Below are 26,894 nucleotides of genomic sequence, written 5' to 3' on the forward strand. Positions count from 1 at the left end.
GCACACAGTTATGTATATGTATATATATATAGAAAATTCCTTAGAACTTTGAGCTTAATAACATATTAAAATCATTAACATTAAGGAGGTGAACTTTACTTACTAATTACCAAAGTTTCTTCCGCCAAATAATACATAAAAATTGAAAAAGATAATGTAACTAGTTTTAACTTTTTTTTGTGTTATAATTTGAATCACTCGATTTATCCGACTGAGGATGGTCGATCGCAATCTCAATTTATACATATTCTCATCGCATGAAATAGATCACATGAGGGATTTTCAAAAGTCGATGGAATATTAATGGCGATTAATTATTTACAGGTGTATTCTGTGCGGCTAGAGCAGTCTCCTAATGAATGATTGAGTACCAGGAATGTTAGCGGTAAACAGGATTACGGCTATGAATGATTCTCTAATGTGTATATTAGAGATGAATTTGATAATTTATCCTCATAATATGCAATCCGCTTTTAAGTGGAAATCATAATTAACAATTTCTGTTTGATCAAATATGAAGAGCAGATAAATCGATACGCTTAAATCAATATCAGAATTTCTTAACATTTTTATCAAATATTTTAGCACTTTTCCAATTTAATATAAAATAATATAGAATAACATAACTGTCATTTCTTTATAAAGCGAAAGAAACTTGGGACAACCTAATAGGAATTTACTTTTATTATCCATTATAAAAATGGATTGTTAATCCTCTAGGAGATACGAACAATATAATTGCAATTAATAAGGAATAAGCTAGCATAACTTAAACCAGCTTTTGCAGAAAGCTATTAGCTGAAGATGTTTATTAAACAATGACAACATGAATTTTCTTAAGTACCCCATTTGCTACTTAATCTACTTCGTAAGTACTGTGTGTCCTAGCCTTCAAAGGATGCAATTTTAACCAGAATGTTTCACATTACCTACAATTACCGTATTGTTTCCTTGTAATATAATTTATATTTACATTATCTACGTTACGTTACATTCTACGCGTTAATGTAATGTGATTTTTATTTCTAATCGAAGTTATTTAAAATTTGTAGTATCTGAATAAAAAATTAACAGCCTGCAAAAACTTCACAGAAGCATTAGTATCTTCGAAACTATTGAATTCAAATGGCTAATATTCTTTAACAATATGCACTCGACGACGTTTATCGAGAGAAGTATGTGACGTAATAGTTAAACTTTCAATTCATATACATATATCGTTTATGAAAAAGTAGTCATTCTGCTTTTGTGATCTGTGACACACTATAAATTCTCATAAGCTAACTAACGCGTAATCTTCTGTAACGTATTAATATAATATAGGTATGTATATCTCGACTTTGAGCAACCAATTGGTGATAAATAAGCTTTAGTACATACACGTACTTTCTTACACGTAACAAGAGACCAGTTAACATCTCTGCTCTTAAAAGAAAAACGAAAGAAACTGTGAAAAGCTGCAGAGTTCAGGTCGAATAACACCAGCTCAGATAAATGACCCTCTAACTTACCTTTGTCCTCATCGACGTCAGTGATTTTAAAGCTAGTTATAAAGTGCACTTCTCAGCCAGCGTCCACGGCAGTCAATATTATTTAACGGGTCTTAACGCGATGTAAAAAGGGAAAAAGGAGGAAAGAAGGAACAGGGAAGCAAAGAGAAGAAACGAATTTTTCATTTTCTCGAAACTGGATCAAGTTTCAGGCTGCTCGCCAAAGAGTCTGTAGCTAACGAGACAAGATTAGACAAACCGCGCTTTAAAATTTCCACAGAACTATAATAATCCTCGAAATCAATACGATTCGTCGATCCATCGCCTGATTAAAAAATGAGATAGGATGAAGCTCACTAGTCGGCCTTTGAACTTTCAATAGTGCTTACGGCTCGTATACTCTAGTTTGAATGCTACAATGTAAGCCAAGTCAGCTGTAACTAGCGTTCGCGTGATTGTCGCTATCTATTATTCACGCGTTACACGTTCACCAGACAAACGCGTCTACCGGTTGACATTGTTTTCTGTCCTGAGTTTCAAAGCAATTATGTTGCTTCGTGTAATCAAATCTCGCCAAACTAACGATAAGTTCTTGTTTGATCTTACACAGTTACTAAAACTATACAAGTTAAACCAATCTAGCCTAAACAAGTAATGTCGTTATATATTCTTTTTTAAATCTATATATTGTTTAATAAATCGTGGTTAGGATATAGTAGCTGACAAAAATATTCGGACAAATATATTTGTAGAAACATTTTAGGAGTGTATTATGCATAGTGGCACCATTTAATACTGTACTGTGACTATCATGGTCGTGTTGGTATTATTCGAAACTAATCTGAAAATCTGTATGGAATTTGTAAGATATTTAGTACGAGTACTGTGCATTACTGATATGTACACAACCGAGACGAGATAACGAAGGTATTGCTCTCCATCGTTCATCGCTACGCGTTGCCAATAGCAACGTATAATGCATATATATCTCGCAAAGACCATAAAAGTACCCAATGGAACCACGTTTAATATTTGATAATAATGTCCCATTACAGTTTCGTCATTTTCAATTAATTAAACACGATCCTCTCTTTAAAAATTAGAAGATAAAATACGTAATACAAATCTACTCGAAATCTTTTAAACCTTACGGACGACTACTTATGGTCTTTAAAAGCAGCAGGGATTAGCAGAATATTAACTGCGGATTTTTCTTGGACCGCAGCATGCAATATGGAATATGGTTATTAAAATGTACACTGAAAATTTCATATCCATAAGATACTCGTGCTTGTAGAACCTTGAAAATGAATTCTTAACCCAAATAGTCGACCGCGATACTCGGGAAATTTTGTGAAGCTGACGTCAATACCAATATGTACCGTCGTTGTGCTATTATTTCGTGATAAGCCGTATTGATTGCACTTCCATTTCACGGAATTAATTTTTCCACACAAAAAGTGATAACGATAATCGAAAAAAGAAAAATATACTACCACTTTTCGTATCAGCATACACAAGCGCACTCGATTTTACACGAGTATACAATTTGCAAATTCGACGGAACGATCGGATTTAATTATTTTTTCGATATTTCAGGCATCAAGTTCTATTTACACATCGAACGTTGAAATACGGCGAAATACAAAATGTACAAACCACTCTGGACATTAATTAACTTTAAACGTTATTGATTAATTAAAGAAACCAACCATTGTGTTGATTTTTACATTTTGAAAAATTGTTATCCACTTTTGCTTTGTTTAAAAATTGAAAAAAAAAATACGTTTATTGTAAGTCACGAGTATCTCTTTTATTTATTTAAACTTTAGATCAAATATTACAATTTATAAATATATCATTTATTTAGATATACTTGTAATATCTGTTTTATAAGTTTCTACAACCATTTATCTATTTATCTATTTTATTTGCACATAATCTTTAAAGACTGATTTTGTAAAGAATAAAAAATTGTGATTCTATTTAAAAACGATCGTGTCAGACTCAAGTGATAAGCGATATATATTTCAGCGATATATATATTCAGATTTCACCATCACATAAACGGTGCATAAACGGTGCTATTGGAAACGTTTCACAATGGACGTCTTACAAGCGCCTACGATGTCCGTCATATGTAAAGCTATACCACTGAATCACGGCCGACATTTAGTGATTAAGGTCGATCACTTAGAGCTGTTAATCCGACATAATGGCGAGCAATACATCGAAGACATTATTGGAAACACAGTTACAGTTCAATTTCATTGAGCTTATTTGCAAATAAATGTGTACAATATATTTTAGAGGTTTTAAATATTATTGCTGACTAAACTTCGCGCCTGCGCATCATCTTTCTTTAACTTTTTTTGCATTTTCTTATCGACGCATGAAGACGAAATGCGTAAATTTTATTATTTATTTAAACATTACTATATTGTGCTCAAAGTAGCGGAATATCGTTTTATTATCAATATATGAAGAACTAAAAGAATTAAAAAAGAATTAAAAAAATATGTAGTTCAATCAATACTTCGTGTATTTTTCTATCTCCACAAGACAATATCCGGACGCTTACAGTTACGCTTACAGTATCAACAAAGATTTGTCCAGCCATACGGAATAAGTCGTACTCGGTAAAAGTTTAAAAGTATTAACCGCACGAACTCCAGAAACACTTTTCAAGTAACTTTCGAACCAATAAATCCCCGAACTAAGAACTGTCATATTTCGTCTCTATTTATCGAATATTGTTAGAAAATGCAACAAAAAAAAAAAAGAAGTTAAATAGAAAAAGTACTTGGAAACTTAAAAGAAAAAATCTCGAAAAATCTCTTAATACTTTTTACTGTCGTCTTGAGACGCACCATATGTTAAGCTTCTTCGTAGTTACAACTTTTACCGCAGATGTAACGAACTGACAAATGCTTCGAATGGCGCGCGCGCGTCGACGCCTACACTTAAATTTTAAATAAATGTTTTTAAATAAATGTTTAAAATAATACATTAAATGTATCAACTTTGTTGCGCAGTTTCATTTAATTTCTTACGATATGGAGGGTTTAATTACGTTTAAGATATCTATTTGAATCTTTTAAATTCGAAGTTTTTTAAAAAATTACCCTAAACTTTATAAAATTAAATCGTCTTTCCACTTTGTTGTATCATAAAACAGTTACTTAAATTCAAACCTTACCGTCGTCTTAAAATATTCTATATTTTCCTCGTCTTAAAAAATCTCCCTACAGAAAGAATAAAGAAGAATAAATTCCCATACGTTAAATTTCGCGTGATTGATGGAATACATAACGATAACGAGAACTAACTAGCGACAACAAGCAACCATTAGCAAGGACAACTGGCGACTATAACTGACTATAACAGCGTTTTTATCACTTTCTTTTATTAAAAAATCCTATCATTTAATAATGTTTAAAAAGGAGAAAAAATAAGTATAATAATATTTTAAGTATGTGAAAAATTTATACAACACAAACACATTACAACAAAAATGGGCGTTTCCCGTATCATAACGTATTTTATAAACCGTAAATTATAGAATTGGTTATAGTATACGTATGTACATATGTATATTCCTAAATTATTCCTAGATAGAGTCACTTTCTTCACCCCAATATTTTCAAATTCAAAGCCATAAAGGAATATATTACTTACATTTCGGTGTTTTGCTATCAAAGTTCCATCGGGACCCCAAATAGTACAGGTATTGTACAATTTAGCGCCCTCTATTTCAGGCATCGTACCACCAACTACATAGATGTTGTTTTCTTTAGCTGCGTTCGATGAAGCAACGCTCGTTTCACCATCAGGAATACTCTCGGCGTATTTTGGAAAGTACTCTGCATTGCAATATTTCAATTAATGAAGAATAACTGTCTTTTGTTCCAACCATAAATTAAATTGAAATGTTTGTCAGTTTTTTATTTTTTAAATTATTAAAATAACTAAGTTTTATATTTCGACTTAATTAAATATGCAATTACTTAGCTAATAGTATATATAATAAATTGTTTCTACAGGTTCAAAATGAAAAATGAATATTTAGAAATATTTAATTACGACAATGCTATTTGTGTTAGCATCAGTGGCTTGTTACTCAACGACTTTGCTAGTACTTTTTCAAACATAAAGTTAGTTTTCAATTAACACTTATACTAGAGGCGGAATTATAAATGCAAAATAATTGATAATACTAATTTATAAGTACCTAATTATTAGTATCTTAAAAAATATATTTATACAAAAATCACGATAATCATGAAAATGGGGAAATCCTATATTCTCGAATCAATTCACAATTTATTTTGCATATTAATTAGATTCCGCGCTCATCAGTACGTACTCACTGGCGACATCGAGAAAATTCCTGTATCGGCAATTCCTCGTACGACCAGAGGATCGGAAATATCAAAGGATATTATGGCGCAGCGCGAGTGGAGAAACAGAAACATATGAGCTTAACACCGTAATACTCTTATCATAGAAATAGAAGCAGTCCTCAATTCCCGCCCTCTAACTTCTATCTCCACCGATCCAAATGATCTCCTAGCCCCCACTCCCGGACATTTCCTCATTGGCGATTCATTAATGTGCTTACGTGATCGAGATTTCAGGGACATTCCATCGAACCGACTCTCCAAATGGCAGCATATCCAACAGCTTAAACAACATTTTTGGAACCGCTGGCATAAGGAGTATTTGAACGAGCTAACCAACCGCAATAAATGGAGCAAGGGTGGACACAGCATCCAAAAGGGCACAATCGTCATCCTCAGAGAGGACAACGTTCCCTCCATGCATTGGCCTCTGGGCCGAGTTATCAAGATTCATCCAGGCGCCGATGGTGTCATCCGGACAGCTACAGTTCAGACGGCAAAGAGCATTTTGGATCGGGGCGTCAAAAGGCTTGTCCCACTGCCAATTCAACCCGATCTCGAGAAACCCGAACAACTAGCCACCGAGACGAAATAAGATGGGAACTTCAACCACACCTCCCTAGTTTGATCGGTACCCTCTCAACGGGGGGAGAATGTTACGCCATGCGGCTTACCATAGGTCATATTCTTAACTATCGATCGCGGCACTATAATGTCGCAGATGGATCGTCGTGTCTGCCCGGCAAACAAACATTGTAGTGGCAAGCGCATGGTTCATTAAGCAGGGCGACTTCCAGAAACGTCGACTCGTGGCCCGTATTTTACCTCGCGTAAAAGAATGTGGCGTGATCCGAACGTAGTGGGGGTCGCCTTCCAGAAAAAACGAAAAAAATCGAAAGGCGTTCAGAACTTTTCGAGATGTCGAACCGTCAACACATGTGGTATGTCGCGCATTACTTATCAACCAAAACGCAGTTACATTTTTTTTGTTCCATTTATATCTTTCTAGTTAATAAGTTGTTGAAATAAACATTAATTTATTTGTGTTAATTCTGTGGAATTTCGTTGAACTACCCTTATTATCATAATCGAAATAAGGGGATCGATCAGTTCGTGGCGTCGATTATTTAATCGTAACGGGAACTTACAACTCTCGTTGACGTGCTATCTCGCGATCGCGTCTCTCCGCGAACGGTCGAAACAAAATGATTCACACTAAAAACTGTCCTGAATTCCTAAGAATTTATTTACCGCAAAACTGACAAAGTGTTTATTTAAAACATGAGGTTGAAGGTAGTCCTTTTCTTTCATTTCATTCATTTTCATTTTCTTTCTTAAGTATGGCTAACACAATATCTAATCAATTAAAATTTTATATTTTCACGTGAAAAGTTTCTTTAGATAATTATTATCAACATGATGACTAACTCTTACGGATTAATACGTGTCTGTAGGGCAATCCGGTGGACTTGATCGGCCTTTTACTTCGAAAGTTGAGTAATCGGTGTCGCTTTCTTACGCATCTTTGAACTGTATAAATGTTTTAAAATTGTTTGATCCAGAATGTACCACACCGGACAATCAAGAAGGCAGGTGCCTTGACTACAGAAAATGTAAACCTCTGCAAGAAATATGGCAGATACAGTACCGTACAGCCACCGATTTTTATAGACGATCAGTGTGCAGATACCAGGGCAATGTTACGATCGTTTGCTGTCCGAACGATCCAAACAAAGAGAAGAGAGAAATTTTAATAAAAACTGTGTATAAGTATAAGGCTTTGCGACCACCATACTGTGGTTTTAGCAGCGTCTCTCATACCAGGGTGGTCGATGGTAAACCAGCTGAACTTGGTACGTTTTATGTCTTTCTTTCCGATTAATAATAAGCCATTTACTGCAAAGAATGAACTTTAAAGGCATTAAACAGCACATCAATGTACATTTCAATTAGACTAAATAATAATGCTATGATTTTATCGGTAGTAACTTTACTTATTAACTTGAATTATTTCTTTCTTTTACTTCATGTTAGGAAGAGTATCTTTTTGCTTGAAATGAAAAGTTGATATAGGAGTAATAATATGGATAGAGATCAAAAACTGTTAGGGCAGAAATTACACGTTTGAACTTTATAGTTCAGTATAGTTCAAATAGAAATTATATAGAATTATTTAATAATTTGTATTCCACTGGAATAAAAATTTAATTTCTGTCTTTATCAAATCTCTATTTCAGAGTATTTGTACGTATGTACTTATCGTCTGCTGTATGATCGAATATCGAATAGGTAATAATCGTTGTTACCCGTTATGTGAGAAAAAATTATGTATATTCACAACTATGACTATTGCATTTTAGGCGCTTGGCCATGGATCGCTGCATTAGGTTTTCGTAATCCCCGAAACCCAGACAAACCACTATGGAAGTGCGGAGGTTCCCTGATATCGGCTAGGCATGTTTTGACCGCAGCACATTGTGCACATATGGATGGAATAGAAAACATACACAATCATAATATTGCCATTCTTAGATTGGTGGAGGAGGTGCCATTTTCGAGTAAGTCCTCAAATATATATATATATATATGCTATTGAGTATTACTGAAGTATCATATCCTGAAATTTCTTACTGTACACATATATTGTGTCATAAAGCGTGTATAATTCTTTCTCATACTTTTGGTCATTCGTTTCCTGCATTTTCATTTATTTTTTTATTTTTCAGGGTACGTATATCCCATTTGTACGAAAGAGCCCCTACGAAAGAGCAACTTCGTCGGCTATAACCCCCTTGTTGCTGGATCGGGAGCATTAAGATATAGTAAGTGATATCAATTTTATAATAAAATTAAATAGTTCCAGTCTTAAATATCTTTCTTATTTTCTTCGTAGGACGACCACGACGTAATGCATTAATGGAAGTACAAATGCCAGTGATTAAGAACGCCGAATGCAAAATAGCTTATTCCAAATTTCCTAATGCACCTGATATCACTGATGGTATAATATGCGCCGAACATGCTCAGGGTGGAGAGGATTCTTGTACGGTAATTAAGTTACAGAGTTACTACAAACTATACGGTATCTGAAGACACGTCGATTCGAATTAACATCAAATCGACGTCTTAAACATTAAAAATAATAGATAAACACAATTTAATAGTTTTGCCCACTTCTCACACCTCGTTATGGTATTTAATCTAATTTCCTTCTAATCTTAGTTTTGCTCAAAATACATATAACATGTACGTTATAAATTGGAGTATTTCAATACACAAATCAATAGAAGATTATTACTGTATATAAGTATAATTTCAATACAATTCGATCGATATATTTCAGTATCTTTGATTAAAAATTTAACGATCCTTTCAGGCTGACCGCGGCGGACCACTGCTGATACAACATGAATTAACCTCGTATTTAATAGGTATTGTGTCTTATGCTTATAAGTGCGGCACAGCTGGGTATCCCAGCGTTTACACTAGGGTCACATCGTACCTTGACTTCATTCTCCAAGCGATGCAATAATATGATATTACTGTTCCATAAATATCATTGTGTAAAAAACGTAAAGTTGGATTTTCTTATTGTGGAGATAAGAAACAGCTCAAATTTACATTGTTTTGTACGTTACAAATTATAGGCTTAAAATGTACGAAATGTAACTTTGAAACGACACTAATTTTTTACGCACGATAAACCTCCACGACTTAGGTATGTAAAGATGATAAACGTGTATTAATTCTATTAATTTGGTAATAATAAACCAACTTTCTGAGAAGTTCTGTAAATTTCGTTTCTGTTGTATCAAGAGAATAATGGAATATTCCACTTAGATCGTATACTTCTTGTACGTACGTACAAAATTTTCCGGCTAATCTAAAACACTTCATAAGATAGAGAGCTTCTGGAAATTCGGACACAGAGAGTGCATAAAATACAAGATAAGTCTCGTGTCTTTCAAAATTATTTTTTATTCGCTAAAAACGTCCTGTGTACTCATGCAATCACATGCAACCTCGAAACTTCACTTATTTTTTATCACTTTCCAATTCAATACACAGTTTCAGCATTTTTGACTATATGTAAGAGAAATTTCCATTCAGCCAAAGGTGTACTTACAGATTATAGATTCCTATACGACTCTCAGTAAAAATTTATCCGCACTCCAGATAGTTAAAACTTCTGTCGACCGTATTGATCCATCTGCACTCTTCGTATGACGTCAATATCTGTTCAGTGCTGCTGCGCAGGTTTCTTTGTGTTACGTCAATTCGTTTGTGACCGTTGCGCGAGTAATGGCGCTTTGCAATGGTGATTTGCAGGAAAACAGTGCAGGATGCTGTGATTCGTTTCTTGTGGTCGGAGGTTATGTTTGATGCCTATATTTATCAAAGATTTAATGCACATTATGGAGAAAGTGTTTTGTCACGAAGTGTGTTTGAATGGGCACAAAAGTTCAAAGAAGATCGCACGAGTGTTATGAAAAAACAGCTGGACGCCCGTCCACATCCACGATGACAACATTGAACGTGCTCATGAACTTATGCTCTATGGAATAGACGAGTGACACTGGATAATGTGGCAAATCATTTGCAAATCAGCCACGGCTCTGCTTATGCAATAGTGCACGACAGATTTGGATTTTAAAAAGTTTGTGCGAGATGGATGCCGAAAAAGCTGATGAAAAGGTGAAGACGACGATGCATTCGTGGTTCGCAGCTCAGCCCAAAACATTTTTTAATGAGAAAATACAAAGGTCCTTCGGCAAATGGACAAAGTGTATACAGAAATCGAGTGATTATGTCAAAAAATGATGTATGTCTTTTTTGACAATTGCTTAAAATAAATTCTACACCGACAGAGCGGGTAACTTTTTACTCACCCTCGTAAGACACTTAAATTTCCAATCTATTATGATGAATAAAAGAGCTTATACTATTAAATCTAATTGTATTTTGTTGCATGAGAGTACACGTGTATGTGATGTACATTACCTTTATATCCCCTTGAACGCTTCAATATTGCGCATATATACTATATTTTGTACAGCTTCTATAAAATTTCGTATGTTTGTTTAGGCTGTTAATCTAGAGGCTGGAGTACAAAGAAGTGGCACAATGATGTGGGCTGATGACATTTATAATTATCAAGGAATCACCCCTACATTCGCTCAGGTATATATCGTTGACTATAACGTATTTAACATATATGATTGTTAGAATATTAATAATTAATTTTTAATTCTATCAGAATTTTAATGAAACTGTCCCTTGGGAAGGAAGAACTGATACCTTGATATCACGGTTTGTACATCCTATATATACGACAAATTTTAGAACATTATATAATGAAGAACCAGATCATTTTATCATTAGTTGTATGATAATACAACTTTTTCATGAATTCTTTTATTATAAAAATATTACTTCTAAAATCCCCGCTTTAAGGGACCAAATCACATGGCTAAAATTTTTAATCTTTTTGATAGATAGTCGCTGTTGATACTTAACCGAGTATGGTCATATAGTCGGATAAATAAAATTTCCATCCTTTCAAATATATATTATATTCGTCAGTGGTAAATGCACACACACACACACACACACACACACACACACACACACACACACACACACACACACACACACACACACACACACACACACACACACACACACACTTTTCGGCTCACATACTCTGGCCTCTCGATTGCCACTCCTTGAAATATGAAACCGTACTTCTGTTTTGACGCTGCTTATCTTTTCTCGCGTCATTGTTACTAGGCGCTCTTGGATGTAAACAAACCACAAAAAGACGGCGTACACGGTGTTTTCTAATTTCAGCCGATCTCCAATCAAAGCTATTCTACGATATTACATTATCGTATAATAATAAGCTTTTAATCGTTTAATAATAACTCGTCAAGTAGAAATTCCACACGAAGCATTGTGAAGAATAATACTTGAAGAAGATCTATGTTCTTACGAGATTGGCTGTCTACAAGAACTTTGTTGGATAGATTGTATCGTTTGACGAAAATTTTATTGTTGAAAGTTAAGAAAGTTGGAAAGAAAACCCACGCTGTCTCGAAGATATCTTATTTTTCAGATGCTATAAATTGACAAATAACTAAATATTAGTATTGACATTATTTGATGTCATATCTGACCTTAAAGTATAAATAAAATCAATCTAGGAATTAATGAAATTTCAAACATTTTTTCTAAGAAAACAGAAGTTTCGTTCCTCCTAATGAGTATCACATGATGCAATAGAAAAATAATTTGACATTGAAAATCGTGTCAAGATCAATTTCGAAGCTATAAAATCGTCTTAAAAAAACGCCGTGATAAAAAATTTTTTGACACCTTGTACAAAGGTGTATATCAACGTAAGTGTACCTGTATGTCTATATTCGAGATTATTTATCTATTCAAGATAGCAAAGTAAAAATACTATATAGAGGATTTAATTAATGTGTATATCAACGTATGTATCACTATATATAATACAATAATATTCTCGATATACGTACACGCGTCATAGAAGGTCGTTCGGGGAAAAATGTTCATGACACCGATACAAAAGTATCATATGGAGGATTTAATTAATGTGTGGATCAACGTATATATCATTATATGTAATTATATCATTATTATCAATATTATATATAATTATTATATTGTTATTATCATTATATGTAATTATATCATTATATGTGCATTTGGCAAATATTATTTGACATCTGGAAGCGACATGTTATTTATCTATTCAAGATAGCAAAGTAGAAATAGCATATAGAGGATTTAATTAATGTGTGGATCAACGTATGTATCACTATATGTAACAATAATATTGACTGTATATGTACGTGTGTAATAAAAGATTTCCGGTTTACAATGTTTACGATACTGATATAAAAATACCATATAGAGGATTTAATTAACGTGTATATCTACGTATATATCATTATATGTAACAGTAACATTATGTGCATATGCGTATAATATTGGTTAAATGTGTTAAAGTGAAATGTTATTTACCTATTCAAGATAGCAAAGTAAACATACCATATAGAGGATTTACTACTGTTAACACTCGGTATTCTCGTATTCAAAGTATTTAACCAAATAATTTGGGAATCCAGCCTACGAGCTTGTATTTAATATGATTATATTTAATATAACAACTTTACTCAATATACGCGTAGGATTTTAAATGTCATGAGGGTTGCAGCGGACTCAATTTTAATGTACCACACTTATACGTTAAACGTTTTGCTCATTGGTGACCTTATCTTAATCTTTCTCTTCTGCTATGCGAGTGACACAGTAAGTTTGATAGTAATCGGAACACGCGATTTCTTTAAAACACAATCTTGTTTTCCGCCCGACGAACACGATACGAGACGAGAGAATGATTTATGAACGCGATTTTCGAGTGATTCTTTTCGACAACTATTAAGCTTCATTTATAGCAATAATCACTACCATAATCATGGTCAATCGTGGATGACGCAGTTACGCATTAATTCACTTTAACAATCCTAAATAATGGTTAATATCATACTGTAAATGTACACGTTAAAATTACGCTAATGACAGTTGCCTCGTACAATTTGTTCATTTACTTTGCAACTACTTTGTACATTTACTTTGTCGTTCTATTAAATTTATACACAATAGTATTTATTCTCGTTTTAATTTAAAATGAAATATGTTATTGTATGAATAGCAGAATATTCAAATAATTGAAGCAACTTTTTGTCCTCTAATTAATGATTCTCATTTAAAAAAATTTAAGAATTTTAATCAAGAAGATTTTGAAGTCTCGATCTAAAATGACCAAGGATTGAAACAGAGAATATTTTGATGCCAACAAATACATATTCTTCAGATATGAAACAAATGTGATAATAAAAATCGATGTACATGAATGAATGTTGAAATATTGGAAAATTGTATAATTATATCCATTCTTTGTTGCGTTTAGATGTTTCAATTAATGTTTCATCAGAATTTTTATCGAATATTTTAGAGGTACTGGCTGTAAGGTTTTTTTTTAAATTAAAATTAAAATTAAAATTAAATGTAAGAACAGATTCAAAGTATAACATTTAAAAATTTGTGGTTATAAAATTTACTTGTATGTCATAATTATGTAAGTGAATTAATCTCATAATTAATTAAATGAATTTATTCTATGTGAGTAAATTATATTTATCTATAATAAGTCTTAACTTATTATTAATAATCAGCTAACACTGCATAATACTAAGTAAAGTAACTGAAAATTCTCGACGTGAGAATTAATTATAATTTCAACAAGAAAATAAAAAAGAAAAGAAAAGAAAAGAAAAAAAAAATTCTATGTAAGTGATTGTTCTATGTAAGTAATTCTATGTAAGTGATTTGGGGCTCGGCCAGTACCTTGCCCTTCTTTGGGATATTCCGAATTATCTGTCCTCTCCGAGCTGCAAATCTGATATCTCAGATGTTAGGGAAACTCCCTGGCCGGTAAGGCACGATAGACAGATGAGATTAAACGGCTGGTGGAGAGGGCAATCATCAACAGAGGGTCACACCGTGCGGATACAATACTGGGGTCTCAATAAAATCTTACAACCGTGGTGTTCAGAACATCAAACTCTGTTTGCATACACCCGGTGCACATAAAGTGTCAAATTACACTAACACTGGATTTATTGAACCTCTTTCACCTTGACCAGTGGCTCTTTAGTTTATGATTTGCAACAGAATCCCTGCATCAACGCAGGTTCACGAAACATACAACTTCACGCACCAAATATCGATTACAGTCAATCGACACTAACAATCAATAATTTGTCTGCGAGATGCTCCTCTGGAAGTTTTAACTATATATATTCCGGTTTTAACTATATATATTTAACTATATATATTAACTATATATTTTCCCTAGGAACAGTAAGATTTTAACGATACAACTTTATCAAGAGATCTTAATGTCATAAACGGTATCGAAACTTCGTAATTAATATTGTTAAGGAAGAAAATATTGGTAATCTCCTCGAACGACGAGCGCTTGATATTCACAATTAGAACTCGATATCTTAGCTTCTTATAATATCCTAATAAAATGTTATTTATCGATTACAATTGTCCTGTCGTATTTTATTGTGTTTGCTTTATAAATGTGAACTTTATTCAAAAAGAGTTCATCGATATAACGGTATTGAAGAGAACTACTCGAGAAACTATATCTAGCGCTTGGATGGAGGGATTGCTTGCTTCTTACAATCGAATAATTGGAGTGTAACTAGAAACACGAACGTGTAGTTTAGCAATGGAGAAGAACTTTAGAACGACAGCAATTTTCTTCTTGTTTCTTTGAGAAAGGCACCGTTCATTTTATGTTTGACGAGAATGGGGTTGTTGGACGAATTTGATTAAAAAGGAAAGATCTTTAACAAATATTCTTCCCATTGATACATTCCTATATTTTTGATTTAATTATTTGAAAATGCAATTTTGCATATACCTATGTGCAATTATATACTATAATCGCAGGCGTTTCTTTAAACTGATGTACTATTGAAACAAGGCAAAATATCGTCAAATTCTTCTAGATTCAATTTCTCAAAAGAATGGCTCTATTGATTAACCAAACATAGTTCCCATAAGCATATACGTACTTCTCAGAAAAGATAGTTATATCTAGATCAATATTACCCCCACAGTGACCTATATGTCAAAGAAAAAAAAGACACATCAGGTATTAAATCATACTACTATTACGTCCACTATCTCTACAAATCCTCCACTCTTGGAAAAGTCTATCTTATTCAAACGTAACGTAACTCAAATTAAATCTTTTCCATCATCATAAATACGAAACATTTATAAAATTATCATCTTCGATTATTTACTCAACATCTAGCTAACAAAATCTTCTCCATCGCCGTACCCCTTAATCCTGACCGCGTACAATTAACGTATGAATAGTTAATTTATTGAAATTTAAACGACCATTTTACGCTACTTGTACTCGAATGATTTTAGGATCTTGCTGTATCTCTTGCACAGTGTTATACTGACAGGCGAGAAACATAGAAACGTAACTTCCGATCCACTGATTTACCCTAAACACACGATGATAGGTTATACGGTGGACGCAATACAGAAGCGTTTCCGATGCAATTCGAAGGTGCGTTGTTACAATGGAGTTCATCGATCCATAGTGACTATTTCCCCGCCAACTACAGCCTGTAATAACGGAATAGCTAATAAAGTATATCCTGTCGATTTAATCGTTACCCCCACGGTGCACCGCGCGCACGGAGATCGGATCGGTGATTTTCACGTGATGTTTCGCAAATCGTGAGGCGCTCGCGTGATTCGCGCGTTTTAAGCGTTCCCGCTCTTCCCGTCCGATAGAAAGAGAAAGGGAACAGGGGGTGGAAGGAAGAGGGAAGATACGTGATGCGGGTTCAACCTGCCGCGGGAACCTTTAAAGAAGGTCGGTGCAACGGGAGAGATGTAATTTTAATAAATTGGAGAACAAGTCATTGTAAAAGATTGATATTCAGATGTTGGAGATGCAGCAGATTTGCAACTCGCTGGAATTAAGTTAGTTAAGGTGTTGAAAACCTAACGTCTTTTCAAAGGCGTTTGCCGCGTTTCTTTTCAAATCAAAATACATACATACGATACGTACAATGTATGCGCCTAAAGTTTTAAAGTTAATTTCTATTCAAGGAATGGACTGTTTTATTATAGATTTAGGAAATTGAAAAGAAGCAATTGCTTGTTTCTAAGAAAGAATCGCGAGAAGTACAGTTAGAAACTGTATTGTGAATCACTTTTCCTGGTTTCCGTAACGAGGAAGTGAAAAAAAAAAACGCAGACAAGTCAGCGTTTACCGCAGCTAAATGGAAGATACGCAGGTACGAGTCGTTACAGTTTTGTCGTTGCAACGATTCCCGCTGCGTAATTTGATAATGAATAGTTGAAAAATAGCAGCGTTGTGTCCGTACTCTTTAATATCCCATTATATGGAAGTTAACGACCGGAAAATACACCGCTCGACTACTTGAAGGAAGTAGCTCATGAGCAAGTCTTTTGTATCCTCGCAATGGTATAATTCCTGTAACGTCTCGTTCTCGGAGGATTTATTTCGTTGATTTGTACTTGTTTATTGCTTTTGTGTTTTCATGAATGGAGCATGTCGCATGCGAATCGTAATATGGTTTTAATGGCGTTTCGACTTCAATGATATCAGCGGCTGATTGCGCTTCCCGTAAGAAGCTTCCAATCATTATGTATTTTAGGAACAACAAATAAGGATATTTAGAGAACGAATTAATTATTCAATTGTTCGCGCAAGAAATACCTGTCTCTTTTTCGAAAGTTATAAATGCTGTTTTCAAAGAGTTCCTTAGCTCACCATAAACCAGATAAGAATCTTTGGTTCCGTCTAGAAAAAGAAACCTTCAGATCAAACCGAAAGGGGTTCGGATTATATTTTCTAATCGTATTTGTATATTTCTTTTTACGGTCAGCTTGTCATCCACGTACAATCGAACAGAGAGTCCATTAATTATTTCCCTTCGACTTGTTTCAGGGGGAGCATCTCGGAAGCCATGCCGGCTGACGAGTTCGCTGGAAATCGAAACAGAAGCAAATCAAGACTGCAACCACCTTAACGAACCGCTATTATCACTGGCAAGGTCATCGGGCAGACCGGATCTAATCATGCTCACGCCGACCATGCTTCCTGTGCACTCGTTCCTCTTTCTTAACGACGTCAACCAGAAGATCGGGTGCTAAAAAATTCGAAATCGAGTTGATTGAAAATCTCAAGGAATATTAAAAAAAAAATACGAATAAACAATTTGATATAGAAATCATCCATTTTGGGCAAAGAAAAGAAACAATCAGAAAAAGGAATAACCACAGAAACTCTGAATTTCATTGCTTCCTAATGGTACTTCCTTGGATATTTTTACATTCTGGAGACGTGAACGAACTCTGAAAAACAGAAACGACTTCTATCGGATGATCGAAAGAACTACCTGGACACTGAGTATAATTATTCACACGTGCGGATGCCATTTCCGGCATGTTTCTCCATGAAGAAGGTCAGCTTCAGTTTTTGCCACTTGTAGATAGAAGTTGAAGTGGCGGACGTCTTAACGAGGTTGCTAGAATGTCAAAGAAATAGATGAGGGAAATATTATGAAGATATATTTAGGAATATCTAATTGAGCATTTAATTAAGAACTTAATCGAAAGACCAAAATAAGTTGGTTCTTGAGACCAAGTACCTATCTAAGTATAATAGTCTTTCGTACTTACGGTTTAGTGAGAGGACTCGAGTAAAACGATTACTCGTTAAAAGGAACAATAGAATAATCATGCCTCCGCAGACGGTGGTCTCTGCTTTCATGCCTCATCGCGGAGAATCTCAGCGAAAAAAGTGTCCCGAAGCGTGAGCTGAAAGGTGGCTATGTAGGCTGCCTAGTGAATGCCGTCGCCATGGTGGAGCTGGCGTGTAGCAACTCCCTAAGTCCAGGAACCTAATCCTGCGTCAGAAAGACAAAATTCGCTACGGAGAAAAGTAAACAAAAATATATATATAGGGAAGAAGAGACAAAGATTAAAGATTGTTAAGAATTAGAGGTAATTTAATGATAAAAGGGAGAAAGAATTGTGCAAAAATTCTACTGGGAAAGAAAAGAAAGAAGAAGCCTCCAACGAGAAAGACGTGCTCAGAAGCGAGTCCCGCGTAGCGCCATGTAGAGGAGCAGGAAGAAGCGCAGTTTTCCACTTAATTTAATCGTTTTACATAAAACATTTCAATCTTTTTTCTTCTAAATACTTTACCTATATTTCATCTGGCTGAATATTCCATATTTTTAAAGCTTGTTGATAATTACAAATACGTAATTATCATTCTGAAGCTAGAAATTTGAAATAAAATTGCTCAGCGCGAAAGGAAATAATTCAACGTTTTATATATAGCTGTTAAAATGATATAATAAGTTTCAATAAAATAGCTTCACTAAAATTTGTGGTTTTTTTCCTTTTCTATTTTTTTTTTTTTTTTTTGTTTTATGTGTTCAAGGGCGAACGTTCCCTCTCATTTCTTGTAAAGGGCTGACGATTCAGTGGATGGTCCGGGTAAATTTAAATTGTAAATGAACGCATTGCTGGTTTCAAGTAAAAGCCTGGATAAGAGCGGATATGGTATGAGAGTCTGTCGTGGAAAGGGGAACAGGCCGCTTTTATTTGTAAAGTTTGAATCTCCTCGATATTGAAGATGTTGAAGCTGCAAGTATGTATTTCATTTTAATCCATTCGAGACCGAGATTTAATTGTAAGACGATACCTAGGTGTCGGTACGATCTGAATGTTTAGTTAGAATGATTCTGTGTTTTACTCTCTCCAGGGTATCCTTTTCATACTTTGATTTTAAATCGACGACAATCTTGAATAGTATGCCTCATATTTTTAAAATATAAAATTATATACTACGTTATTCTATAATGTATTATGTACAGTTATAAATATATATATATATATATATATAATAATTCTATATTGAAAAAAATATGAAATTAACATGATCTATACATTACTACATAAGTTATATATAAAATATGTATATTATACCCTTGCCTACTGACTGATATGAATTTCTTTCGGTCTCGAATGCGTTAAAAGAGAGCGCAAAGAAGTCGAAATTACTTATTGTAATTAGTAAAACGACCTGAGAGGCAGACAGATACAAGAAAGAAGGAATATTATATTAGCGGCATTATCATGTTTTTGCTCTCTTTAAGGCTTTCATCGAGACAGACAATCTACAGGTATTAATCGACCAATTTCTCCAAGCTGATAACTTCGAATTGATGTTTATATATAAGAAGTGTTATGTGTTAATCTGTCTAAATGTTTAAAAGGTGTTATAAATTAAATGTTGTTAAACGATACGTAATTGCGTTTTGATCGTAAATTTTACTATCAAAGGGTCTTTTATGTATGCGTGATCATTGTGAATTATTACAATTTATGTGATCGATATTAAAGGTGTTTAAAAGCATGTATTATTTTCTATATTATTATTCTCCTATATTATTATCCTATATTATTATAATATCCAATTACATGTTGATACACAAGATATACAGATTATTATTTATAACGTTTTGGTTTTCTTAATTGAGTCATTCATTTAGTACAAATGATAAGAAATTAGTAATAATTCACAAAAAAAGGATATCGTAGTAGAAATATTATAAAAAAACATTTTCTGTTTTAGTGTAGAGTTACTCCTTCTTACAGACAGTGTCGTACAAATCTGTACGTCTCTGAGAAAATGTAGGTATCTGAGCCCTTACTTCCTCAACAACTTTTAGATCTGATAGAAAAAAGAAACATACGAAGTAATAAGTAATGCTTACTAATAAATTCAACAAATACAGAGGAAGATGGCTAAATCGATAAATTAACGAGACTAAAAATTAATTACATCATGGATCTCTCGCTTTTAATTTTAAGCTGTAAATTACCGATATCGGTGACTGCCATATTCTCTTGAGTTTCCAAATCGTAAAGAATCTTTCCCCAGGGATTGGTCAACTGTGTATGTCCCCATGCGACGTAACTTGCTTAAGGAACACGAGCCGGTGATATGCAGGCAACGTATAATTGATTATCATTCGCTCTGAAACGCTGAAGTAATGACCAGTGCAGTGGTCCAGTGGTCATATTGAATGCCGCTGGATATATCAGCATTTGGCAACCTAACCCAGAGAAGCAGGAAATATGAAGCCACCGAATACCAATTAACTTCGTAGTTGCACGATTCACATTCCATCATTTCTGAATATGCGAGGACAGTCCTCTTATTGTGCTTTTAATTCTTTTATTTGTTTCATTTTCAGCAAATATACTGGTTTTTTAAATTAAGCTTCTTTTTATACAGAGTTACAGATTATATTAATTTTATATAGAATATATTTAAGAAAGATATTTAATTTTTTGCTAGTTAAGTATTGATCGATTAAGTTACTGTACCTTTGTTCCGATAAATGCGTGCCATTTCCTCGAATCTAATATCATAGCAAATGCCAATACCTATTTTGCAGCCCTTCACATCGAACGTCGTTAGGGAGTTACCAGGACTGAGTGAATCACTCTCTCGAAAAGTAATCTTATTAGGAATGTCGATGTCGAATAGATGTACCTAATAACATAAAAATGTAGTCGCTAATTCTATTGCTGCAACTTTTGTAATTTAATATCAAAGTTACCAACTCCTAAACTTTAATTATTTTTTATTTAATAACTGACAGCGTTTTTATCACTTTCTTTTATTAAAAAATCCTATCATTTAATAATGTTTAAAAAGGAGAAAAAATAAGTATAATAATATTTTAAGTATGTGAAAAATTTATACAACACAAACACATTACAACAAAAATGGGCGTTTCCCGTATCATAACGTATTTTATAAACCGTAAATTATAGAATTGGTTATAGTATACGTATGTACATATGTATATTCCTAAATTATTCCTAGATAGAGTCACTTTCTTCGCCCCAATATTTTCAAATTCAAAGCCATAAAGGAATATATTACTTACCTTTCGGTGTTTTGCTATCAAAGTTCCATCGGGACCCCAAATAGTACAGGTATTGTACAATTTATCGCCCCCTATTTCAGGCATCGTACCACCAACTACATAGATGTTGTTTTCTTTAGCTGCGTTCGATGAAGCAACGCTCGTTTCACCATCAGGAATACTCTCGGCGTATTTTGGAAAGTACTCTGCATTGCAATATTTCAATTAATGAAGAATAACTGTCTTTTGTTCCAACCATAAATTAAATTGAAATGTTTGTCAGTTTTTTATTTTTTAAATTATTAAAATAACTAAGTTTTATATTTCGACTTAATTAAATATGCAATTACTTAGCTAATAGTATATATAATAAATTGTTTCTACAGGTTCAAAATGAAAAATGAATATTTAGAAATATTTAATTACGACAATGCTATTTGTGTTAGCATCAGTGGCTTGTTACTCAACGACTTTGCTAGTACTTTTTCAAACATAAAGTTAGTTTTCAATTAACACTTATACTAGAGGCGGAATTATAAATGCAAAATAATTGATAATACTAATTTATAAGTACCTAATTATTAGTATCTTAAAAAATATATTTATACAAAAATCACGATAATCATGAAAATGGGGAAATCCTATATTCTCGAATCAATTCACAATTTATTTTGCATATTAATTAGATTCCGCGCTCATCAGTACGTACTCACTGGCGACATCGAGAAAATTCCTGTATCGGCAATTCCTCGTACGACCAGAGGATCGGAAATATCAAAGGATATTATGGCGCAGCGCGAGTGGAGAAACAGAAACATATGAGCTTAACACCGTAATACTCTTATCATAGAAATAGAAGCAGTCCTCAATTCCCGCCCGCTAACTCCTATCTCCACCGATCCAAATGATCTCCTAGCCCTCACTCCCGGACATTTCCTCATTGGCGATTCATTAATGTGCTTACGTGATCGAGATTTCAGAGACATTCCATCGAACCGACTCTCCAAATGGCAGCATATCCAACAGCTTAAACAACATTTTTGGAACCGCTGGCATAAGGAGTATTTGAACGAGCTAACCAACCGCAATAAATGGAGCAAGGGTGGACACAGCATCCAAAAGGGCACAATCGTCATCCTCAGAGAGGACAACGTTCCCTCCATGCATTGGCCTCTGGGCCGAGTTATCAAGGTTCAACCAGGCGCCGATGGTGTCATCCGGACAGCTACAGTTCAGACGGCAAAGAGCATTTTGGATCGGGGCGTCAAAAGGCTTGTCCCACTGCCAATTCAACCCGATCTCGAGAAACCCGAACAACTAGCCACCGAGACGAAATAAGATGGGAACTTCAACCACACCTCGCTAGTTTGATCGGTACCCTCTCAACGGGGGGAGAATGTTACGCCATGCGGCTTACAATAGGTCATATTCTTAACTATCGATCGCGGCACTATAATGTCGCAGACGGATCGTCGCGTCTGCCCGGCAAACAAACATTGTAGTGGCAAGCGCATGGTTCATTAAGCAGGGCGACTTCCAGAAACGTCGACTCGTGGCCCGTATTTTACCTCGCAGTAAAAGAATGTGGCGTGATCCGAACGTAGTGGGGGTCGCCTTCCAGAAAAAACGAAAAAAATCGAAAGGCGTTCAGAACTTTTCGAGATGTCGAACCGTCAACACATGTGGTATGTCGCGCATTACTTATCAACCAAAACGCAGTTACATTTTTTTTGTTCCATTTATATCTTTCTAGTTAATAAGTTGTTGAAATAAACATTAATTTATTTGTGTTAATTCTGTGGAATTTCGTTGAACTACCCTTATTATCATAATCGAAATAAGGGGATCGATCAGTTCGTGGCGTCGATTATTTAATCGTAACGGGAACTTACAACTCTCGTTGACGTGCTATCTCGCGATCGCGTCTCTCCGCGAACGGTCGAAACAAAATGATTCACTAAAAACTGTCCTGAATTCCTAAGAATTTATTTACCGCAAAACTGACAAAGTGTTTATTTAAAACATGAGGTTGAAGGTAGTCCTTTTCTTTCATTTCATTCATTTTCATTTTCTTTCTTAAGTATGGCTAACACAATATCTAATCAATTAAAATTTTATATTTTCACGTGAAAAGTTTCTTTAGATAATTATTATCAACATGATGACTAACTCTTACGGATTAATACGTGTCTGTAGGGCAATCCGGTGGACTTGATCGGCCTTTTACTTCGAAAGTTGAGTAATCGGTGTCGCTTTCTTACGCATCTTTGAACTGTATAAATGTTTTAAAATTGTTTGATCCAGAATGTACCACACTGGACAATCAAGAAGGCAGGTGCCTTGACTACAGAAAATGTAAACCTCTGCAAGAAATATGGCAGATACAGTACCGTACAGCCACCGATTTTTATAGACGATCAGTGTGCAGATACCAGGGCAATGTTACGATCGTTTGCTGTCCGAACGATCCAAACAAAGAGAAGAGAGAAATTTTAATAAAAACTGTGTATAAGTATAAGGCTTTGCGACCACCATACTGTGGTTTTAGCAACGTCTCTCATACCAGGGTGGTCGATGGTAAACCAGCTGAACTTGGTACGTTTTATGTCTTTCTTTCCGATTAATAATAAGCCATTTACTGCAAAGAATGAACTTTAAAGGCATTAAACAGCACATCAATGTACATTTCAATTAGACTAAATAATAATGCTATGATTTTATCGGTAGTAACTTTACTTATTAACTTGAATTATTTCTTTCTTTTACTTCATGTTAGGAAGAGTATCTTTTTGCTTGAAATAAAAAATTGATATAGGAGTAATAATATGGATAGAGATCAAAAACTGTTAGGGCAGAAATTACACGTTTGAACTTTATAGTTCAGTATAGTTCAAATAGAAATTATATAGAATTATTTAATAATTTGTATTCCACTGGAATAAAAATTTAATTTCTGTCTTTATCAAATCTCTATTTCAGAGTATTTGTACGTATGTACTTATCGTCTGCTGTATGATCGAATATCGAATAGGTAATAATCGTTGTTACCCGTTATGTGAGAAAAAATTATGTATATTCACAACTATGACTATTGCATTTTAGGCGCTTGGCCATGGATCGCTGCATTAGGTTTTCGTAATCCCCGAAACCCAGACAAACCACTATGGAAGTGCGGAGGTTCCCTGATATCGGCTAGGCATGTTTTGACCACAGCACATTGTGCACATATGGATGGAATAGAAAACATACACAATCATAATATTGCCATTCTTAGATTGGTGGAGGAGGTGCCATTTTCGAGTAAGTCCTCAAATATATATATATATATATGCTATTGAGTATTACTGAAGTATCATATCCTGAAATTTCTTACTGTACACATATATTGTGTCATAAAGCGTGTATAATTCTTTCTCATACTTTTGGTCATTCGTTTCCTGCATTTTCATTTATTTTTTTATTTTTCAGGGTACGTATATCCCATTTGTACGAAAGAGCCCCTACGAAAGAGCAACTTCGTCGGCTATAACCCCCTTGTTGCTGGATCGGGAGCATTAAGATATAGTAAGTGATATCAATTTTATAATAAAATTAAATAGTTCCAGTCTTAAATATCTTTCTTATTTTCTTCGTAGGACGACCACGACGTAATGCATTAATGGAAGTACAAATGCCAGTGATTAAGAACGCCGAATGCAAAATAGCTTATTCCAAATTTCCTAATGCACCTGATATCACTGATGGTATAATATGCGCCGAACATGCTCAGGGTGGAGAGGATTCTTGTACGGTAATTAAGTTACAGAGTTACTACAAACTATACGGTATCTGAAGACACGTCGATTCGAATTAACATCAAATCGACGTCTTAAACATTAAAAATAATAGATAAACACAATTTAATAGTTTTGCCCACTTCTCACACCTCGTTATGGTATTTAATCTAATTTCCTTCTAATCTTAGTTTTGCTCAAAATACATATAACATGTACGTTATAAATTGGAGTATTTCAATACACAAATCAATAGAAGATTATTACTGTATATAAGTATAATTTCAATACAATTCGATCGATATATTTCAGTATCTTTGATTAAAAATTTAACGATCCTTTCAGGCTGACCGCGGCGGACCACTGCTGATACAACATGAATTAACCTCGTATTTAATAGGTATTGTGTCTTATGCTTATAAGTGCGGCACAGCTGGGTATCCCAGCGTTTACACTAGGGTCACATCGTACCTTGACTTCATTCTCCAAGCGATGCAATAATATGATATTACTGTTCCATAAATATCATTGTGTAAAAAACGTAAAGTTGGATTTTCTTATTGTGGAGATAAGAAACAGCTCAAATTTACATTGTTTTGTACGTTACAAATTATAGGCTTAAAATGTACGAAATGTAACTTTGAAACGACACTAATTTTTTACGCACGATAAACCTCCACGACTTAGGTATGTAAAGATGATAAACGTGTATTAATTCTATTAATTTGGTAATAATAAACCAACTTTCTGAGAAGTTCTGTAAATTTCGTTTCTGTTGTATCAAGAGAATAATGGAATATTCCACATAGATCGTATACTTCTTGTACGTACGTACAAAATTTTCCGGCTAATCTAAAACACTTCATAAGATAGAGAGCTTCTGGAAATTCGGACACAGAGAGTGCATAAAATACAAGATAAGTCTCGTGTCTTTCAAAATTATTTTTTATTCGCTAAAAACGTCCTGTGTACTCATGCAATCACATGCAACCTCGAAACTTCACTTATTTTTTATCACTTTCCAATTCAATACACAGTTTAAGCATTTTTGACTATATGTAAGAGAAATTTCCATTCAGCCAAAGGTGTACTTACAGATTATAGATTCCTATACGACTCTCAGTAAAAATTTATCCGCACTCCAGATAGTTAAAACTTCTGTCGACCGTATTGATCCATCTGCACTCTTCGTATGACGTCAATATCTGTTCAGTGCTGCTGCGCAGGTTTCTTTGTGTTACGTCAATTCGTTTGTGACCGTTGCGCGAGTAATGGCGCTTTGCAATGGTGATTTGCAGGAAAACAGTGCAGGATGCTGTGATTCGTTTCTTGTGGTCGGAGGTTATGTTTGATGCCTATATTTATCAAAGATTTAATGCACATTATGGAGAAAGTGTTTTGTCACGAAGTGTGTTTGAATGGGCACAAAAGTTCAAAGAAGATCGCACGAGTGTTATGAAAAAACAGCTGGACGCCCGTCCACATCCACGATGACAACATTGAACGTGCTCATGAACTTATGCTCTATGGAATAGACGAGTGACACTGGATAATGTGGCAAATCATTTGCAAATCAGCCACGGCTCTGCTTATGCAATAGTGCACGACAGATTTGGA

The 26,894-nt window shown here is 34.4% G+C and overlaps 3 protein-coding genes and 3 long non-coding RNA genes across 13 annotated transcripts in view; 4 read left to right on the forward strand and 2 right to left on the reverse strand.

Annotated features, from left to right (window-relative positions):
- Positions 1–6,291: 6,291 nt before the first annotated feature.
- Positions 6,292–26,894, forward strand: part of LOC126877243 (venom serine protease Bi-VSP-like) — a 48,058-nt gene continuing 27,455 nt past the window's right edge. Inside the window, exons 1-3 of one of the 8 annotated variants that reach the window (XR_007694876.1) lie at positions 6,735–6,831; positions 7,925–8,179; positions 8,251–8,443. Coding sequence is in view for 2 of the 8 variants with exons in the window: in XM_050640056.1 (XP_050496013.1) it covers positions 6,729–6,831; positions 24,607–24,804 (301 nt within the window). In the remaining 6 variants the exon portion in view is untranslated. Of the gene's footprint in view, positions 6,832–7,325; positions 7,829–7,924; positions 8,180–8,250; positions 8,444–10,018; positions 10,540–24,394; positions 24,536–24,606; positions 24,805–26,374; positions 26,717–26,894 lie in introns of those variants that run through there. The other 7 variants (XR_007694871.1, XR_007694872.1, XM_050640056.1 and 4 more) reach the window with 7 other exon arrangements.
- LOC126877248 (venom serine protease Bi-VSP-like) lies at positions 8,790–9,807 on the forward strand. Its single transcript, XM_050640066.1, has 2 exons — positions 8,790–8,938; positions 9,267–9,807. The coding sequence occupies exons 1-2, from the start codon at positions 8,807–8,809 to the stop codon at positions 9,420–9,422; spliced, it is 288 nt and encodes a 95-aa protein (XP_050496023.1). The 5' UTR covers positions 8,790–8,806; the 3' UTR covers positions 9,423–9,807.
- LOC126877253 (uncharacterized) lies at positions 10,549–11,474 on the forward strand. Its single transcript, XR_007694881.1, has 3 exons — positions 10,549–10,763; positions 10,976–11,071; positions 11,148–11,474. It is a non-coding gene; the product is annotated as an uncharacterized LOC126877253 (long non-coding RNA).
- LOC126877249 (uncharacterized) lies at positions 16,441–19,393 on the reverse strand. Its single transcript, XR_007694877.1, has 2 exons — positions 17,453–19,393; positions 16,441–17,351 (listed from the first exon to the last, which is right to left on the reverse strand). It is a non-coding gene; the product is annotated as an uncharacterized LOC126877249 (long non-coding RNA).
- LOC126877250 (uncharacterized) lies at positions 19,453–21,585 on the reverse strand. Its single transcript, XR_007694878.1, has 3 exons — positions 21,526–21,585; positions 20,449–21,125; positions 19,453–20,297 (listed from the first exon to the last, which is right to left on the reverse strand). It is a non-coding gene; the product is annotated as an uncharacterized LOC126877250 (long non-coding RNA).
- On the forward strand, positions 25,146–26,292 carry LOC126877247 (venom serine protease Bi-VSP-like). Its single transcript, XM_050640065.1, has 2 exons — positions 25,146–25,294; positions 25,623–26,292. The coding sequence occupies exons 1-2, from the start codon at positions 25,163–25,165 to the stop codon at positions 25,776–25,778; spliced, it is 288 nt and encodes a 95-aa protein (XP_050496022.1). The 5' UTR covers positions 25,146–25,162; the 3' UTR covers positions 25,779–26,292.

The sequence above is a fragment of the Bombus huntii genome, unplaced genomic scaffold (assembly GCF_024542735.1).
Source record: "Bombus huntii isolate Logan2020A unplaced genomic scaffold, iyBomHunt1.1 ctg00000137.1, whole genome shotgun sequence".
NCBI lineage: Eukaryota > Metazoa > Arthropoda > Insecta > Hymenoptera > Apidae > Bombus > Bombus huntii.